Source organism: Chelon labrosus (assembly GCF_963514085.1).
Source record: "Chelon labrosus genome assembly, chromosome: 4".
Taxonomy (NCBI): domain Eukaryota; kingdom Metazoa; phylum Chordata; class Actinopteri; order Mugiliformes; family Mugilidae; genus Chelon; species Chelon labrosus.
Genome location: NC_140340.1, coordinates 10,879,641 through 10,898,843, shown reverse-complemented (window position 1 = coordinate 10,898,843; position 19,203 = coordinate 10,879,641). Strand labels below are relative to the sequence as shown.

General features: G+C 41.0%; 1 protein-coding gene across 1 annotated transcript in view; it reads right to left on the bottom strand.

Annotated features, from left to right (window-relative positions):
- Positions 1–441: 441 nt before the first annotated feature.
- The window catches only part of LOC311486939 (voltage-dependent calcium channel subunit alpha-2/delta-2-like), a gene marked incomplete at its 5' end in the record, with an annotated part of 30,737 nt that continues 11,975 nt past the window's right edge, over positions 442–19,203 (bottom strand). Inside the window, 36 exons of the mRNA XM_084542964.1 lie at positions 442–677; positions 2,330–2,412; positions 2,511–2,620; positions 2,714–2,837; positions 3,115–3,170; positions 3,401–3,453; positions 3,552–3,704; positions 3,906–3,977; positions 4,493–4,540; positions 4,638–4,729; positions 4,846–4,944; positions 5,315–5,418; positions 5,530–5,592; positions 6,548–6,638; positions 6,739–6,836; positions 6,920–6,980; positions 7,081–7,157; positions 7,310–7,371; positions 8,565–8,636; positions 8,818–8,889; positions 8,982–9,056; positions 9,164–9,238; positions 10,160–10,225; positions 10,327–10,416; positions 10,601–10,650; positions 11,437–11,515; positions 11,638–11,748; positions 11,839–12,000; positions 12,089–12,188; positions 13,669–13,719; positions 13,805–13,862; positions 13,993–14,124; positions 14,213–14,348; positions 14,490–14,534; positions 18,289–18,348; positions 18,966–19,082. Coding sequence (XP_084399090.1) covers positions 564–677; positions 2,330–2,412; positions 2,511–2,620; positions 2,714–2,837; positions 3,115–3,170; positions 3,401–3,453; positions 3,552–3,704; positions 3,906–3,977; positions 4,493–4,540; positions 4,638–4,729; positions 4,846–4,944; positions 5,315–5,418; positions 5,530–5,592; positions 6,548–6,638; positions 6,739–6,836; positions 6,920–6,980; positions 7,081–7,157; positions 7,310–7,371; positions 8,565–8,636; positions 8,818–8,889; positions 8,982–9,056; positions 9,164–9,238; positions 10,160–10,225; positions 10,327–10,416; positions 10,601–10,650; positions 11,437–11,515; positions 11,638–11,748; positions 11,839–12,000; positions 12,089–12,188; positions 13,669–13,719; positions 13,805–13,862; positions 13,993–14,124; positions 14,213–14,348; positions 14,490–14,534; positions 18,289–18,348; positions 18,966–19,082 — 3,111 coding nt within the window. The 3' untranslated portion in view covers positions 442–563. The remainder of the gene's footprint in view (positions 678–2,329; positions 2,413–2,510; positions 2,621–2,713; positions 2,838–3,114; positions 3,171–3,400; positions 3,454–3,551; positions 3,705–3,905; positions 3,978–4,492; positions 4,541–4,637; positions 4,730–4,845; positions 4,945–5,314; positions 5,419–5,529; positions 5,593–6,547; positions 6,639–6,738; positions 6,837–6,919; positions 6,981–7,080; positions 7,158–7,309; positions 7,372–8,564; positions 8,637–8,817; positions 8,890–8,981; positions 9,057–9,163; positions 9,239–10,159; positions 10,226–10,326; positions 10,417–10,600; positions 10,651–11,436; positions 11,516–11,637; positions 11,749–11,838; positions 12,001–12,088; positions 12,189–13,668; positions 13,720–13,804; positions 13,863–13,992; positions 14,125–14,212; positions 14,349–14,489; positions 14,535–18,288; positions 18,349–18,965; positions 19,083–19,203) is intronic.

The window sequence follows — 19,203 nt, the reverse complement described above, 5'->3', positions numbered from 1 at the left end:
AAAACGAGTTCCATCTCAACAGCTACAACAATAAACTGAGAATATAATGTATGATGCATTGGTACATTCTTAGTAACCTATCCACATGTGCTTTGGTTAAAGTCTGAATGCAGAATATAATTACTCTAAATAAATGTTTTTTTTAGATATTTTAGAATTTCACCACCACAATCGAATAGTGATTGACATCTGTTCCTGCATTGGCCTGTTTGAAATACAATTTAACTGCCTCCCTGACCTTTTTGTTGATCGGTGATGTGGTCGAGCCCGTGGGCAAAGTAATTAAATAAACAGATAGAAAAAAATTAAATCAAACCTGCTCGCCCTGGTTCGAGTTGCATGCACACTCAACACATTCTATATTTTGCACTCGAGCCCTGAAACACTAACAAATGCATATAAGCAATAAGGCAAAAAGCACTAAGAGCTGATGCGGGGTTTTCTCTCCGAGCACGGTTGCTCCGTGAGTCGTTCGTAGATCAAAAAGAAAGGGAGAGATTTGCAGTCGCTGTTTGATCTGACCTTCAGTAGATCCGAGCCTAAACCCAGAGAGATGTAGAATGTCAGAGTGTTTGCACGTGTACGAGATGAAAGAGAGGCAGGACGAGCTGAACGCAGAGGAGGACTCCTATAGAGGACTGCAGAGAATGACCCCGTCCACACTCTGACGTGTTTTCCTGCAAAGAGAGTTGACCGTTAATCCTCCTTTTCCCACCATTCATACATTTACAAATATTCCTGCGTGCTTTAATCCTGAACCTGCAATGGGACATTTTGAGCACATGCACGACACCTAAAATTTAAATTTACAGTGAATTTACTACTCGCAGTAATTAAGGGGGAAAAATAAACCTGTTGGTCACGCAGCATTGTGAGTGTTTTGGATCCATGCTCTCTGAGTGGTGTGTTTAAAGCAAGCTCATCATCTTTTTATGTTTTTTACCTACCCAGAAAAACAACACTGCATTTTTGTACTGTCCACACACTGCTGGGCCGCACCCGGATGAAACTGAAGCACTGCATGCATCGTTGAAAAAATAATACGTTCTGTGCTGCTGCTGCTGATTTGGATCCTGTTTTTTTGTACCACTATCATGTACTGTAGCTTAGTTATGTTCGTATCTTCTAGCATACGTTATAAAAGTGATTTAGGTTTATTTAAAGTGGCAAATATTATCTCAAACAGTGTCATCCTGCAGTTACCACTTACTGGCAGTAACTGCAAATGTTATGTAAAAACTACAATTCACAGAATTCTGCAGCGGCAAAGCAAACTATTGTCGGTTAAACAAAGAACTCCGAAAATAATTTTTACCTTTTCCAACATTTTATAAGCAACCGTGGTCTAATTTGTGCCGCTCACAGCATAAATCTGTGAACAGTCAGAGGAATTGTTTACCCTGTCTTCCTTTGGTTTATAGGTATTACATGAAAAGTAAATCAGTGCAGCTTTTTATGTTTTTTTCTGCGAAAGCTACCACAGACACCCAAGTTTGTAATAAAGAAGTAGCCCATGGGCTAGACAGTAAACAGACAGTAAATTGATTCACATTTATTTAAATGAAAATCTCTGAGATTGCCTATTTGAATTATTAAGGGAACACAATTAGCTCTGTTTTGTAAGTTACCCACTAGTATACATCTGTAGAAACTAATTTGAAACAGGAATTTTTGAAGCACACGGAGCCTGGGGGGGGGGGGGGGGTTGGAGCTCAGTTACAACACTGAAAGAGTGTTAATGAAATATGTAAATGTGTAGTATCATACATCGATCAGTCATAACATTATGACCACTGACAGGTGATGTAAATAACGTTGGCCATCTTGTGACAGTTCAGTGTTCTGCTGGGAAACTTCTGGACCTGGCATTCATTCATGTGGATGTTACTTAGACATGTACCACCCACCTAGACCAGACCAGGCACCCCCACCCCATAGCAATGACACTCCTTGATGGCAGCAGCCATCCCCAGCAGGATGCAGCCTGACACAGGAACACACACAAAAACGGTTTAGGAACAAAAACCATGAGAAACAGCACAGGGTGTTGACCTTGCCTCCAAATTCACTAGATCCCAAACTGATCAAGTATCTGGGAGGGAGGCCCCTCCCCTCAACCTACAGGACCCAAAGTCCTCCCACTAACAACATCCTGTTGCCAGACACCACAGGACACCCTCAGAAGGTCCATGTCTATTCTCTTATGAGTCACAACTGTTTTGGAGGCACAAGGGAGACCTACACAATATTAGGAAGGTGGTCATAATGTTATACCTGATCGGTGTAAGTATCATTCTTTTGACTTTTTTTTACTTGTTCACCAACTTACTAAGGCACTGTAGTCAAAGCAGGAAGTCGGGCCTTTACGATATCGTGCATTGCTCAGTACTTCGCATGGATTCTCCTCTTGAACTGTTTGTCCATAGTTAAGGGGGGTAACAGTGAACGGCCACACAAGACGGATGAGATCTTCACCTTCAGCAGAAATAAAAGCCCCACTGAAAGGATACACTCTGTCCTGACCTGGGTCAGTCTCTCAATCTCACAGGAGCTGCAGGGCAGGGTCTCAGCCACCACGAAGAGCAGGTTGGTGTTTTCTATCCGCTTCGCGTGGAACAGCCTGTAGGAGACAGTGATGGATATTTAGCCAGCTCCATGTGGACAGAACAAACGCGCTGCCAACTTGTTTTTGCTGACTCTCCAGAAAACACACCGTGAGCAGTTTCCACAGTCCTGCAGCACGTTGTAAGAGTTGGTGGTGTTTGTGAAGTAGAACTGGCTTTGGATGGTCACACAGCTACTTTCTTTTGTCTCAAAGCCTTCAACTAGGACATCATCTAAAAGACAAAGACAGATTCAAATTCAGCCTTTGACATGACATTATAAAATATTCTTAAACTTCACCCTTTTAGGTGTAGAAGTACCCATAGCAGTGCTTTAAATGAGTTTCACACAGATTTTATGTGCATCTTAGTACATATGAAGTAAAAGGCTGCAAGAAAAGTTTATTTTTATGTGTATCCTTTCCCGATAAATAAATAAAAAGAAAGAAATTAACCAGTTCATGCAGACATTTCCACACACACACACACACACACACACGGATTGCTTAACCTTGGTAGAGCCAGCTGTTATAGGCCAGTCCGTACAGCAGTTGCTGAGCCACAGACCTGGAAAAGATGTTTGTTAAAGACTGGAGATCAAATTGGAAACATCAATAAATTACTGAAAACATGTGCCCGGCTGCACTAACACGGAGCTGAAAATAACCTGCACCTGCTAAGCATGAAATAAATAAAGCAACTTTCCTGGCTTCATGCGTGGAAGTCTGCACACGGTTAGGATTGTTTAAAAGGTTGTCTCACATGCTCCTGGTGATTTGCAGTAAATAAAGTCTCACCATGCCACTGAGGATGTCCACCAGGCCAAGCTCAAGAGGTCAGCAATGGATGGCTGCAGAGAAAGAGAGAGAGAGAGAGAATGGTAAGAAATTAAAGCAAATATTCAAGTAAAAATGTCAGAAATCTGCAAAGCCCTGACTTGTTCCTCACCACAAAGATGCCCCTCGGCGCTGCGCCTGTGTGGCTGCTGCTGACCGGCTCGCACGTGGACTGGTAGTGGAAAGACTGTCGCCGGGTGAAGATGGAGTTGTTGTAGAGTGCGTACATCAGGTAAGGGTCCACGTCGCCGAAGAAATGACCGATCTGTGACGAGGAAAGGGCGAAAGAAAAGACAGTAACAGAGGAGTATTCATTGGCATATGGAACCAGCAAACGTACAAATTTTGGAAGATGATTTATATATTTTTTAAATGCTTAGGTTTTTATAAATCGCTTTGAAACCACAGTAAATAAAAGATAATTTGTACTCCTTCTAAAGCACGAAGAGTAGGGACAGAGACATACCTTTTTCCAGTTATCTCGCTGATTGGACATAACCAGGAAGCCACCATCATCAATGAGATAGCAGAGGAGGTCCTAGAGACAACACGGCACGCAGGGCAGAACATATATCACCGAACAGCAGCTCCAGATAGAGTTTGACAAAAACTGAAAATCCATAAAGCTGTAAAACGTCTTATTAACGTCTTATTAGATATTACTTGAACGTAATTTAAAGTTTGTATACGATACAGTATAAATTATAAATTATATTATTTTTCTTAATATTGTATAATGTGTCTTAATTAGGCCTCAAAGTATTATTATATTTCAGTTTTTTACAGAAGATAAAACTTTAGAGTCTTTAATGTCTTTCTAAGATTTGAAAGATTTAATTTTTTTTTTTTTTTAAAGTGTAATATCCCACAAACAACAGGTTAAATGACCCTCACTCTATTAATCACACACAGACAGCACACTTTTTTAATTATATTGGACATTTTTACACAGTTTTTAATCTGTTGAATGACGAAGTGGAAGAATCAGCAACATCAGTTCCGTTCAGATTAGTATAAGATGACATGAGAGTGAAATAAAGAACAAATTCTTACATCTGTGTTCACTTCACAGTCCATCTCACAACTTCTGGACGGTCCACACTGTTTAAAAAAAAAAGTGCAATGACACCGCGTTAGCCTCGCTCCGGTAAATCTGCTTTGGAGATTCATTTTTTACATTAATTAACAATAAACGTACCTTGTGCGAGCCCTGTCGACTGTCTGACACGTTGCTGGCCAGGATCTTAAACTTGTCCACCCACGCCTCCAGATCCAGCTTCACTCCAACCACTGTGTGACGGCATCCACGGGACCGAAGAGGGAAAGTGGAGGGCACCAATCAGGAAACATGTTTCAGATTAAGAAACGACAAATCCCAAACGGCACACCGAACTCATTTTTCTTACCTGCAGGTTTGAGTAGTTTGCCTCCTAAATTAACCTCTACAGCCGAGCTAACCAGGATGCCGATGGTGCCGTTTTCTGCTCCTACAGGGTCGTCCAAAGCTGTGTTTAAAATATGCATACATATGAATACTTTAATATTATCTTATTATGAAAAAGTAGGACAAAATAATCTTGTTCCATTTCCTGATGATGGCTGAAAGCCCTGAAAATGTACTCTACTCACCTCAGATTAAAGTATACACTTCCATTGCGAATTATTTTACAACGAGACAAATACCACCTTCATTAGTTGTCCATTAAATATGTCATTGAAGCCAGAAGCTGGGAAGGTTAAATTATATTAAGACTGGAAACAGACGCAACCAAAGCACTTCTAATTCTCACAAATGTCACGTCTTGATTTATAGAACAACACAATAACTGAGCAGTCACCAAATCTTTTCACTTAGCTCTCTTCTGCATCACTTACTTGATCTCGACGGAGGTCTGAACATGTAGCCTTTGTTGTCGAGGCTCCGTCTGTAGAAATTTGAATTGAAGGGTTCAGGATCCTCGTCCCACTGATCAGCGGCTCTGCACAAACATAAAGACAAATCGGCAAATGCTCTGAAGCAGAATGTCTGCTGTGTTGCCTTACATTTTTTTTTTGCTCTCTCTCTCTTCTTGATTCAGTATTTTACTCACATGCTGGGGAAAACACGTGTTATCCCTCCATCTGTGGACGCAAATACTGCCTGGAAGCCGTACCTGTAATGATTCATTTTCACTCAGTCAGCTGTGTTATGTGTTCACGCGACATATGTGCAGGGTTGGGTCAGATTACTTTGAAATGTAATCGATTACTGATTACAGATTACATGGCAAATTTTGTAATCAGTAACGTAATCTATTGGATTACCCAAAACATGTAACGTAATCTGATTACTTTAGGATTACTTTTTACACAACTTGTACAAGACATACACAATCTTATTTTCCTCTGTCTTTAATTCAAAGTTGTGGCGATGTTGCCAAGTACTGAACGTATTTTTGCCGACTGGAACAGGTCTATTCCCAGATAGCAAGAGGCTGGTGGACCACCGTCAGCCCACTGGGGATAGACCTGGCAGTCCGCTGGAGTTTTGCTCATCGGTTCACTGGCGGTCCGCGAGCGAGTTGTCGTCAAATGCCCCAATATTTTGTCACTATTGGTCTAAAACCTTTTTCATTTATTCAGTTATACTTCATCCATCACTTTAATAACATTTCATGTATTTTCTTAATATTCATGATAAGTTAAATTTCAAGAGATGATGGTCCAACGGTGGACCACAAGTGGCATGCCACCAGCGGTCTGCTATCTGCCAATCTGATTTTGCTATCTGGGTTGGTTGACGTTGACGGTTCCTCCATCTTGGGTTTTGATTTGAACCTTTTTCTTGTCAAGAAACTACACAGGCAAATGGATGATAATGACATCTAGTGAACAAACAAATGGGCTGCTTGTCAAATGAAAACACTGGCTAGGCTATCATAAAAAAGTTGCATTGTTTGCATGATAAAATGTAATCAGGTAATCCCCAACAATGTAACTGTAATCTAATTTCGCATTTTTGTATTGTAGTCTGGGCTGATTACAGTTACTTGATTTTTGTAATCTGATTACGTAATCTAGATTACATGTAATCAGTTACTACCCAACGGCGCCGGCGGGCTGACTCACGAATTCAGGTCCTTGTTCTTCCACACGCGAGAAGCGAGCTGCCCGATGATCCTGGAGTCCAAAATCAGGTTGTAGATGAGGCCTTGCTCACCTGAAAACGGAAGCATGAGCTTATTATCTCCTGTGTGTGTGTGTGTGTGTGTGGGTGGGTGCAGTGGTGGTGGATATCACCGGCTACTAATTCCACTCACACTCTTCAGATTCTGGGGAGATGTCCAGCATGAGAGAGAGAAAGTTCTGCAAGAACTGGGTGTTGTTGTCAGACAGCTGCAGGCGCTTGCAGTACTCCCTGCAGAGATAGCAGACATAAATCAGTGCTTTTCTTTTTACTCAAGGGTGACATCTAGAGAAATAAAGACTTGGACTTGTTACCTCGGAGCCAGAAACACATGCCCGGATGATTCAAAGGAGCTGGGCAGTAACGACTGCATATCTGTGACACAGAGAGAGGAAAGATGATGCTGCTTTACTTATGTATTGTTTTTGGTGTGCGTATGAGACGTAAAACTGAACGCCCTCGTCCCTGTACTCACACTGGAGCTGCAGCATCACATCACTGAGGTCTGCCTGGATGTAGTACTCGTTGTAGGGAGGTAGTACCAGACCCAGACTGCAGATGGCGGCATCCCGACATGAAGACAAATGAGTGCAGCGACACAGAGAAGGTGGATCTTAGAGTCAATCCATGTGTGTGCTTGCAGTCCTCACCAGACCACAGCTGGTTGGGTATTATTTGAGACTGATAACACTGTATGAGCTCACCTGTAATCTGTACCGTTGATAGGAGTCCAGGTGTAACCTCTGTAGACCTCATCAATGTATTGCTAAAATAGTAAAGGTATTTTATTACAAATGAGTCAAAGCTACCAAACTAAACAGACTAAAGGTTTACCCTGATTTACCATGTACTTATTTTGGCAATAAGTACATGGTGCTTGAGTCTAAGATCTGCAGAGCAAGCTCCTCTGAGATTTAGTTTTTAATGATGAAATATATGTTCATAATACAGCTGTTTTCTGACACAATTACATTTTTTTTTACATCTATACTATCTGTAAACATATCAAGAAAATGGATCCATAGATGAAGAGATGATGAATTACTAAAACGAAACTAGAAATGATTGAGTACAGCTCCATGAGGTGAGACTGTTTCCATCATCAGACGATGAGATTTTAAATAAATGTTACAGCTTCAGAGCTAAAATTTACTAAATACAGAAATGAACTAGAATCACTGCCTTGTCAAGTTGCAGTTTCTTGCCATGTCTGCGCAGCCTCACATAAAGACGACCATCATCATCATGTATCATAACTAAGAGTACAAGCAGTTTCAGTAAGGTCACAGTGACCAACAAAATCTAATCTGTTCATCCTTCACTCGAGGTGGATTTTTTTTTGAAAGAATTCCATGAAAATCTTTCTGCGATATTGTGTTACTGACAATGTAATGGATACGAGGTCAGAGTGACCTGGACCTTTGACCCAGTCCATTCAGTGGAAATTTGGGAAAACGAAAGCGGTCCTGAGAAATCGGACTTAAGAGAGACACAACTCAAAAACACAGTTCCTCAGGTGTCACTGGTCCAAAGACATAAAAATATGGGTTTAACACATTAACCACCTAACCAAAATATTTGGAAAGAATATTATAATTGTGCAAACTGAACATATATATCAAAAGTTATATTATATAATCTATTGCACAGCTGTGTGCCAGCTATAATAGTCTCTGCATTAACTGATTTTTCTGATAAAAACTTGAATTGAACTTGAAATTTACCTCTCATTTCCATATTGGTGTTTGAACTAATACAAATATATGGGGCTTGTTTTAACTGTCCAGTGAAACCAGTTAGTAAAATGGAAAGCAGTCTTGTAACTGAGTCATTAAAGCAACATGCAACACGACAAAAATATGAGAAGCCGTCAAAAAATGTTATCTTAAGTTTCAGTTATTATGAATGTTTAAGCTAACCAAATAATAGTCAGACTAAAGAGATGAAAAACAGACTTACCTCATCAATGGACTTTACAAGCGTTTTGACCTGCATTTCCCCCGGTCTTCCATCAATCATTTGCCGCCGGATCTACACATTAAAAACAATACAACACATGGGAGTCACAAAGAGGAGACACTGCAGACTGATGTGCAGATTGTCCTCAGGCAGATAATGTTGTGCACCGGACCGGTAACAACTTTGAACCCGAACTTAATGACAGAAAAGTACAAAAAACGCCCGAAACCAGATGTTTCTTTTAGTTGCTCACCTCTTCTTTACTGTTGTCCTCCACCTCGGCATCCAGGAAGTCCAGTGTCACAGGTTCAGGGAGGTTCACAAGCTGTAGCACGAAATTAAAAAACAGACCCACTGGGTATGTTTCAAAAGTCACAGTGTAAATATAAAGATTTTCTCTGATTACACGTAGATTACCTTGGGCTGAAGGTTTGGATGAAGGAGCAGATATCCGTTTGGATCAATGGCAAATATGTAGCCATTGGCCCCGAGCTTTTTTAAGACACAAAAAGAGTGAAGAATAAAAGTGATGTGTGTGGTCTGCTTTGTCAATCGGGTCAAGCATAAATGATATGAATAACGTTCGAGAGTGCACGTACGTTGTATCGTGGCGTCAGTCGCTTTATCTCATCGAGATGCACGTCGACTCCCATGACACCTAAGATCAGCTGATTCTGGTAAAACAAATGAAATGAGTGTTTTTGTCACCAATATACGTTTATTTGATTCTCTGAGCCAGAGGCAGCGGCCGGTTAGCGAAGCTTATAGAGATCAGACTGTCGTTGCACCCTGCCAGGAAATAGCCCGGCGCATTTCCTACAGTCTCAACATGTCTTAATTACTGTTCTGTGTAGAGGAGCGGGTAGACAGATTTTGCAAACCTTCAACAGAGCTAGACTAATTTAAACTTAAACTTAAATATTATAAATTTATATAAATATATAAAAGATGGATGACACAGCGGCATCAGCCATTGATTTATGGGCTACGCTTTGAGTTTGGAGCATAGACTGGTTTGGATCTAACTGGAACCAGGACTGAGGTCAAATCATCAATTTGTTTTTGTTTTTTTGGAGCAAAGAGGAACTATATTTGGAAAAAAAAGGAGGAGGAGCAGGAGCAGGTGAGCAGTAAGGGGTACTTAGAACCAGGCATGTGGTGACATACCGATGTGATAGAAGTTATTTTCAAAAAAGACCACAAGCATACTGATCAGAAGAGGCGGATTTAGCTAATGGCAGCTAGGCTAAATACAGGAACACATTTTAAAATTCTATACAGTTTAATAGCACCACATAGTACATCCTGCAGTTTGGGGGGGGGGGGGGGGGGGGGGTAGTGCAGGAGTGTCATCTTAAAATGCATTTGTTTTCACTAATGCACATAATGTTTTGGCAAGTGAGTGTATAGTCTTTGGTTGCACCCTGTTTTGAGTCATTACGCTAAGCTAAGTTAGCATCTCGTTGCTGTAATCATGCAAAAATATTGCACATTGGTGTTCAATTGTGCCTTTAAGGGCTGCATTAAAGCTCAGTCCAAGTGAAGAAAAATAGTATCCAACATGAAAACCTGCAACTGATTGCCAGTTTAGTTACCTGTGAGTTTCCATCTGAGGTGAGATTGAAAACAGGCAAAGTCCCAGTGACTACCATGCCAAGACCCTACAAAGACAAGAAAAATCATGTACGCAAATGTAAATGATGCTTATTTCTCTTGTTGTGTGTTTGATGAAATGCACCCAACAGGGGCGAAGCGCTCTCACCAAAGCATCCTGATACACATTGGTCCACTGAACCTGCTTGGCATCGCTGCCTGCCAGAACCATGGGGCGTCCAAGCACGTCGAGGTACTCCTGACAAAACACACAGAGACGTGACCGGCTGAAGCTTCGCGACTGACATACATCATGCCGCGGGGGGAAATGGATGTGCAGACTAATGAGCGTAGATGTTTCTACAGAGTGAGCGAGCGACACAAGGAGAACTAGAAACGGGGAGCGGGGGATCAGCTGTGTCAGAGGCACTAGACAAACCCACCTGGGTGTTAATCCTTATGGCGCAGATGGAACGGATCTCAAAATAGTAACCTGGCAAGCGACAGAGAAAAAAAAAGACAAACAGAGAGAGAGAGAGAGAGAGAGAGAGAGAGAGCATGTGTGAGCTGCTCTCTCAGAAGAAACACAGGAGAGTTTCTCATACATATTCCAGATTTAACTAGCTGCTACTAGATCGGTGACTCAGCCACTCAAATCCTACAGATAAGAAGCTTGAAGAGGAACATGTTGAACTTTAAATCTGAGATATATGTAATTGTACAATTCAGTCAAGATCATTAGATCAGCTCAAAGTTTAAGAGCTCCCGTTGAACCTTTATTATTTAAGATCAGACAAATAATTAACTGATGTGTTTATGTCTGGGGCATTCAGTCAAATATACCTGAATGTCAGCCAGATGTTTTGAGTCAATGGAAACATTGGAATTTAAAAAAGCTTTTAACGACTGCCCTGAAGGAAGCTCAGCGGAGCATAGCGGTAGAATATGACAGGGGTGAGGCCATGGACTTTAATGATTAACAAAAACCGTATGCAGATTTCCAGCTGATTCATTGCTCATCAATTATTCAGCCAAAACTGGTTCAAAACGATGAAACATGCAACAAGAGTTTTTTGGTTTCATTCAACGGTCACGGCCAGAAAATCTATCAGATACAAAATGCGCCCCCTGAGTTTGAATCTAGTGGGTATTTTAACGACAGATGGCGGTCCTCCTTTCTGAACACTGTGTACTTTTTGTTCAAATTGCATCGTGCCATTTCATAACCCTGCAGTATTTCATGTAACTCATAAATGAGGTGAAGGAAACTCGTGCTCACCTTTATTTGTGCACGCAATCCACTGTAACGGTGTGACATCATAGTTGTGCTGACCCACAGAAAAGGTAAACACTCGAACCTTAGCAGAGAGAGAGAGAGAGAGAGAGAAGGAAGAAGTTTAAAACGCTACGCTGCATCCTTCTCGAAAGCTGGAGATGACTGAATGGTGCTTGTTATGGTGAGACGATGTGAAGAACTGACTGTCTTGTTGGGCCAGTTGTATTGCATGAAGACGTCCTGAGCTCTGTCCTCCCCTCCGTCAGTAAACAGCATGATTATTTTGTTGCAGTTAGCGCGGGGGACGTTTGTCTTCTGAAAAAAAAAAAAAGAAGAGATAGGTTGGCGATAACTGTGTATGTTTGCATACTCACCCTCAGTCAAAATAAATCAGCAGTGACTTACGTTTAGCAGCTGATTGAAGGCAAAGTGAAACCCAGACTTGTAGTCCGTGGTGCCTTTAGCCTGCATCTGCTGCACGGCCTCCTTGAAAATCTTTTTGTTGCGCACGTTAGCCTGGACTAGGTGCTTGAAGCAAGGAACCACGGCCTCGGCCTTCTCGTTGAACTAAAACACACGAGTTTAAGATCAGACGGGAGAAGGCAGATCAACGGCGAGACGTGAAATGACGGAGAACAAGTGATCAGCAACCAACCCTGGCCACGTTGACGTAGTCATCATCGGACAACGTGTCCAGCATTTCCATCACTGACGCTTTGATCAGTTTCAGTGTGAGGCCACTGACACTGCCGCTCCTGAGGAAACACAAAAAGACACATGCTCATTTAAAGACGTACAGTACATGGGTGATACAGGCAAATGCAAACTTATACACTGAGGCAGCAGCAGGCTTTGTTGTTTTAATTTTAGGTTCTTTTACTAAAGTGTAAGCTCAGCCGCAGCTGATATTAAATGTTGCTGAATAGGACCTAATTTTGTGCTGTTTAAGTCACATTTTATGCAAAGGAGTAAAGCATGTGTAGTGTACTTCTTGATGTATAAGATTTTTAGGCGACCTTTTGACGTCCTTCCGTGTGGTTATTACTAACCGGATTTAAAACAATAAAAAAAAGGCCTATTAACAGAAGTATAGTATGATGAACTGCTTCTCTACTGTCTTACATTGTGCTACAAACTTTACACATGCTTACCTCAACTGTTTAATGACAAACCTGCACTGATAAATCTTTTCTTAGTGGGTTATACTTTCCCCTCCTTTCCGGATTTTGCATTACACTAGCTTTTTTCAGCGATTGCACAATTTTCCGAAGTGCTACTAAAACTGCAAACACACGAAGACCCCAGTAAAAATATATGGACACCATTAAGTCGATATACACTGATGAGCCTAAATAGCGAAGCCTGTGATTTATTGGTTTTTGTGTTTCTGAAACAGCGCATGCATTTGGAGCCATTGTTTCCACTGTTTTTGTTGCTGCAGTTTGTACGTGCCTGCATCGCTATGTCAGTGTAGCGTACATGCGATGAGCAGACAAACTTGTTTCAGGCTCACGGTGGCTACGTTCCTATTTTCCTTATTCAGCTCAACAATGGCTTTAACCTTGCAACGAATAACAATGAATGACCTTGTATCACCACAATGACATAACAGCCACGGGGAACAGCACGGTGACAACAGACCGATGTACTCGACTATGAAAAGGAGTTCATAGCAAAACACACAAGTGTTATCTACTACAGAAACAGGAGAAGAGAGTTAGCTACGAGCCTACAGTTGATTGGCTTGGCTTAGCGTGAAGACTGAAAACAGACAAAAACAGCTAGCCTGGACCAGTCCAAAGGTAGCTGCATGGCACCTACCAGTCTGTACAGACAACTCAGTTTATCTCATTAGCGTAATCTGTGAGCGGGGACCCCCTACTTATGTATATGTGTGTTTAAAGACATTTAAATTTATGGAAAAAATTGCAGGGGGGAATATAAAAAAATGGGGGTCTGCAGTTCCTCCGCGGACCCCCTAGGGGTCGTGGACCCCCTGTTGAAGACCTCTGCCTTAAGCCCTACTAGTCCGTTGGCCATACTACCACTACTGCACCAAAAAGACTTGCCCAACCTCCCTAAGGGCGGGACCTCCCGTCTATCTACCATCTATTTGTCGGTAGGTTAGAAGGAGATTCACACTTTTTGCTGCATATTTTTGCCATTGTACATTTGCATATATAAGATAGAAGTCAATTTCCAACCAAAAGCTTTGAAACATTGTTGATTACTTACACGTCGACAAGGATGACCATATCTTTGGGGGATGAGGCTCCCTGGATGTACCTGTGACAAATGAAAATAGAGGAAATCTTCACCTCTACATCGACTACACCCGTGACACCAACATGTTTCAGGAATAATACCGTACCAGGGCCTCCTCCTGACATCATACAGGTCAATTTTATCGGGAGCTTTCCACGGCGTCGCTGCAAAAACAAAAATGAAAAGAAAATACTAACTGTGACCTCTGATCATTTTAAAATAGCACATCTCAGTTCATGCGTCATATTGTACATCAGGTTAGGAAAACACGGACGTGGATCTTAAAATCTTTACCTGGATAGTAGCGAGTGACTCCCGTCGCGCTCCCAAACGCTTGCCACAGTAGCGACGGATCCTCTCGACTGTTCTCCATGAAGACTTTCTCCAGCGCCTGCGTCCAGTTGAGCTCATTCAGGATGATGGGAGCTAACGGGATAAAGCATGAAACTCTATTAATGCATTCCTTAGACTGAGGACCCTGTGTTAAAAACTACATATGAAGAGCTCTACTCGCCTCCTTTATAAATATCCGTGGGGATCTGAACAGCTGTGTAGGAATAGTTGACGTTGTTTTTGAAGTTGGGATCATACACAAACTCCAGCTTGATGTGGGATGGGTTTTCCACCTCTCCTTCTCCATCCATCGAGTACTGCGTGAACAAGAAGAAGCATACATCACACAGTGTCTCTTATTTATTTATTTTTTTCATCTACTACCGTAGATCTGAGTGTTCTTTTAGTCAACTGGCCTCAGTAGCAGAAGTATTTGTCAGTGTTTGTCCCTTACTCACATAATCCAGCTCGGCCTTGGAGTCATAATAAGCCATGTCCAGCTCCTAGAAGAAAACAGATGGAGATATGTGGGGGTTGCAATTCTCATAACTGTGAAACATGAGTAGTAGTGACTAGTAATGATATAGGAGAGTTGCAACTGATTTATTTATTTTTATTCTCTTTTATTAATACAGAATTTCTGGATAGAACAAAACAAAACAAAAAATCCATATTCTCCCAGTGCATAAAATTAAAAATGATCTCCACGCATTTCTTTATCTTTTTCCAATAAACGGTGATAGAGGACCATGTTCAGGAACATATGACCTGATTAATTTACTCCACATTTACTCTTACATCTTTCATCTTTAGCTGTTAATGATGTTTTTAAATATTATATATGTTTCGTCCATATTTTCGCCATGACTGGGACCAAGTTTTTGCTCAGTAATCTCCTCCCATTCCCCCCCTACTAACACAATATCAGCCACTTTCTCCCGGTAATCTTTTTTTATATGAAGTGTCATTTCCTTCCAAGTCTTCCACTCGTATCATTTTGAAATACATTAATTTATTTTCTGTAAACGCCTGTCCTCTGTAGGGTAGCGAGGGGCTGGAGCCTATCCCAGCTGTCGCTTGGCGAGAGGCGGTGTACACCCTGGACAGGTAATTTGAAATGCAACTAAATATTAGACTGTGGTTATTAGTAATTTAAGTTTTCATAATGTTTCGTTTTTATTTCCTAGGATATTTTTTCAGACACATTTAAAGACTTTGATGTGAACAGCTGCAGCCAAAAATTATGCAGAGTTTAGTTTTCATTTAAAAAACAACATGAATTTTATGGAGGTGCCAGATTTTCAGAGTAATCGATGAGGTTTTCAGCTTAACTGACTAATGATCAATTACTGTAATGGAAAACTGTTAAAATGCCTTGCCTTTCTGACGTTGCATTGATTGAGCTTGTGTGCAAATTGCCTAAAAAGCAATACTACTGGGGGCTTTTAATAACAATAGTGTTTGTGATGTTGCAGCCTTTTCATACCTTTACAGAAGAGTGGGTCACAAACACATTTTGCTTGAGTTGCGTCGCATAAAATAAGAGTTACAACCAGTCATAAATGCTCAGGAACCAGGACTACTGTGCTGATCGTCAGAAGATACTGTCAACCAATAGGTTGATGCATAAACCTCACTTTAACGGTGGTTGTTTCTAAATTGCATATTTTATTTATAACAACAGCCAAGAAGCACAAATGTTTCAGTTTGTAATTAAAATGGAAAAAAGCAAATCCTCCCATTTGTAAAGCTGCAGCCACCAAATGTTTCCCATTGTTCAGTACTGTTTTCTGCTCAGTAATGTCACATTATGAATCAGTAGACAGCCTGTAAGGCTTGTGCAGAGCATCGCCATCTGTTAGTCTTAGTTTCTGAAGAAACCTAACATACTTCAGAACACACGTGACATCTACTTGGAGCTGGATATGTTCCTATTTTTGTCCTGTTCTGATTACCAAATGTTTTCTCCAATGAGCCAGTATTACAATTCAACTAAACCTGACCACTCTCTCCATCTGCGGTTCGTCACCTAGCTGTTACTAATACATATCTCTGCAACAGAGTATAGCTCTGAAATCATCCAGCTACTAGTGCAAAGAAGTGACGTAGCTCATCCGCCACGTTAACGTGTCCTGGGAGCTTCCTCAGATCTGAGTCTGGCAGCAGCCGCTGAGAATGATTCACCTGCCTCATCTTTGATGAAAGAGGAAATGTTTCGATTTTACTCTATAATGTTTTGTCTCAGATCTTCGCTTGGATCAGCTTCTCTTTCATCATACTGCACCCTCAACCTTATGTATTATTCAGGAGAGAGGGGTGACTTATTCGTCATGTTGTGTAACGCTTCTTGTTTTTTGCTGAGATGTAAATGAGAAGGCTGATATCACTCTCCTCGCTGTCCACCAAATACGAAGCTCCAGATAATAACATTTGTAAAAAAAATAAATCACAAAGAGTTACAGTGACAGTTTGTGGTTTTGTGATGGGCTATGTTCCAGAGTATTTCTGCCCGGTAGCAGTGATTTGCAGGAAATATAAAATATGAATAACTGAGCTTCAAAGGAGCAGAGTGCAGGATTTAGGAGGATCTGTTGGCAGAAACTGCAGATAGCACACACAAATACGATTTCATTATAGTGCATAATCACTTTTAATAATGAAACACTGTGTTTGATGACCATGTTGCGCCATCATGATCGTACGGTAGCTCAGAATGGACAAACCAAACGCTGACTCTAGAGAGGAACTTTATGCATTTTTTTCATCTGAGTAGAAGCTGTAGATTCACAACACACTTTGAAAGGAGCTCTCAACACTAAATTAAACTACATCCTTCATGCTGGTTCTCTGAATGTGCTGGTGGGGGTTTGTTAAAGCCAGGTTAAGATAAGTTCCCAAAAAACAATCTGATTATTTTCAATGGTTCTAGGTCCAAATAAACGGAACTGAACTATTTCACTGTAGTGTGTTTGTCACAGGCTGAAAATCTACTGGAGGTGGTCTATTGTGGGGGAGAGTGGCCCAAGGCCGTGCAATTTGTTGTGGGTTTTAAAAGCGAAGAGTGTAACCCAGGTAATTCTGCTCAGCAGCTAAGTGTTCCCTAAACGCCTCACATGCAAGATATTGGTAGGCAGCGACATGAGCCAAAATTAAAAAATGCAGCAGCATTTAGATGCACAAAAAACACAACATTTGCAACTAAAAAAAATATATAATTCAAAGCACGGGCAACAGACAACCTTCACAGAAATAGAAAAAACAGCAAGCTTGTGAAGGAGTGCAGCCATAACATCAGGTTGTGTTGAAAGAGCCGTAATTCGCTTCGTAATTATTTTACTCTAGTCAGAAGATTTCCCAAAATAGTATAAAAAAGTATAAAATTAAACAAACTACCTGCTTACAGTTATAGAGACTTATATTTGCAGTTTATCATCAATACAGTGCATGCATGTTAATGTGATTTATTTAGATAAAGAGAGAGTCAAATCAATATTTAAATATTAGACCATCAGAATTTAGACACGACACGAAGGAGTTGCTTCACTCTGGAAACCTTGGGTACATTTTCATACAAAAAGAGTAAAATATGATTGTTGAAATTTAGTCAGTATTGACTCAGTATTGTAAAGTCTGCACGGTTTTTAGTGAATGGGCTAAAACGTGCAAAAACCACCAGTGCAGGCGGTTAAAATGACAGGGGGATTCAGAGCCTCAGAGAAGCGTGCGAGAGGCCATGTGAGAGGATGAGGTTAACCCCGTCTCATTTTGTCGGGCAAATGAAACAGACCGAGTGGAAAAGTGGAAAGCCAGTGTGTGTAGGACTCAACGGAACCGCACGGCCGAGTGCACTCAGCCGTCTGCTTCGGGCCGGCCGAGCCCCGGGAGACGTGCACAGCTGACTGGTGCAAACGTTCTTTCTTTCTCAGGTCGCCCCGTCTACAGGCACAGCGCTCGGAGATATCCTAATCTGATGGGAATTCTTTTTAATCAAAAGTTTCAAGTTAACGACGTGCAAGGAATCGTTCAGTTACTCGAGGTTACATTAATTTGAAGTCCTCTTAAGTCAGAGAAAGCCAGCAATGACAGATAAAGAACGAATAGATAAAGAAAAAAAAAATGGTCAAAGGCTTAATATAGTTAATAAGAATATTTAAAAAATATATATGATGGCAAATGGAACTGCAATCGAGTAAAACTGACAGTAGTGCATGCACAATTTACAAATGCATAATGTAAAATCAGCTTTTAAGTTTTTACCTTGATCCCATCCTGCCATGGATGCTCTCGCTGGAGCCGCTCTGCTTCACTGGCTAACCTCTGCAAACAGAGAAACAGTCGCATTAGAGAAACAAGTACGAGGATCTCTGATCAAGAGCAAACAACACAGTGGAAGTAGGACGCAGAGACCGCACGGCTGATTCCTTTGAACTAGAAATTATTCTGTGTTTTTCACCACATGGGAACCGTCGGTTTTAGAAAAGCTGTCAATCATATGTTTATATTTTTGTTGATTTTAGGTTTAAGATGTTGTTGTTAGGTTTAAGTACCCATTAAACTGCTAAAAATCAGACACTGAACCATCTTCTGAATATATTTTCTGTTACTTGCAGCTGAGCTTTTGCTGTCAGAAAGTAATGAAGTAATAAACTTTAATGCAAATGTTGCAAGAAGCTTTTGTTTTGTCAGCAAACTCCTCTGAACATTTACGATAATGAAACAAATCAGAATCTCATCCGATAGGCCGCCTGCAGAGCTAGCAGATGTGTAGTGTTCTGTTATTTTTTGCATATATTCATATTAATTCTGACTTTAAATCAGAAGGACTTCGATGCTTCACTATGTTGTCCTGAGAGAGATCATTTCATGAGCAGGAAGGAAAACAAATTTCACTTACGGTTAAAAAACCCAAGAAGAATAAGTAAACATGTACTTACATCAAGTGCTTTGCGCTTCTTAGCCAGGAGTTTCTCTATATCCAAAGCCACCTTCTCCACGATCTTCCGAGGCTGATTTCTGACCAGACTGAACCGTCGTCTTTCTTCATTGTATATCTGTAAATTTTTAATGGGCAATGTTAAAAAGATAAGGGCAACAACAGCCGCCGGGTCCATTCCTGCTGCCATCATGTCTTTTCTCCGGACAATTATCTAAAAGCTGACTTTGCAATAATCT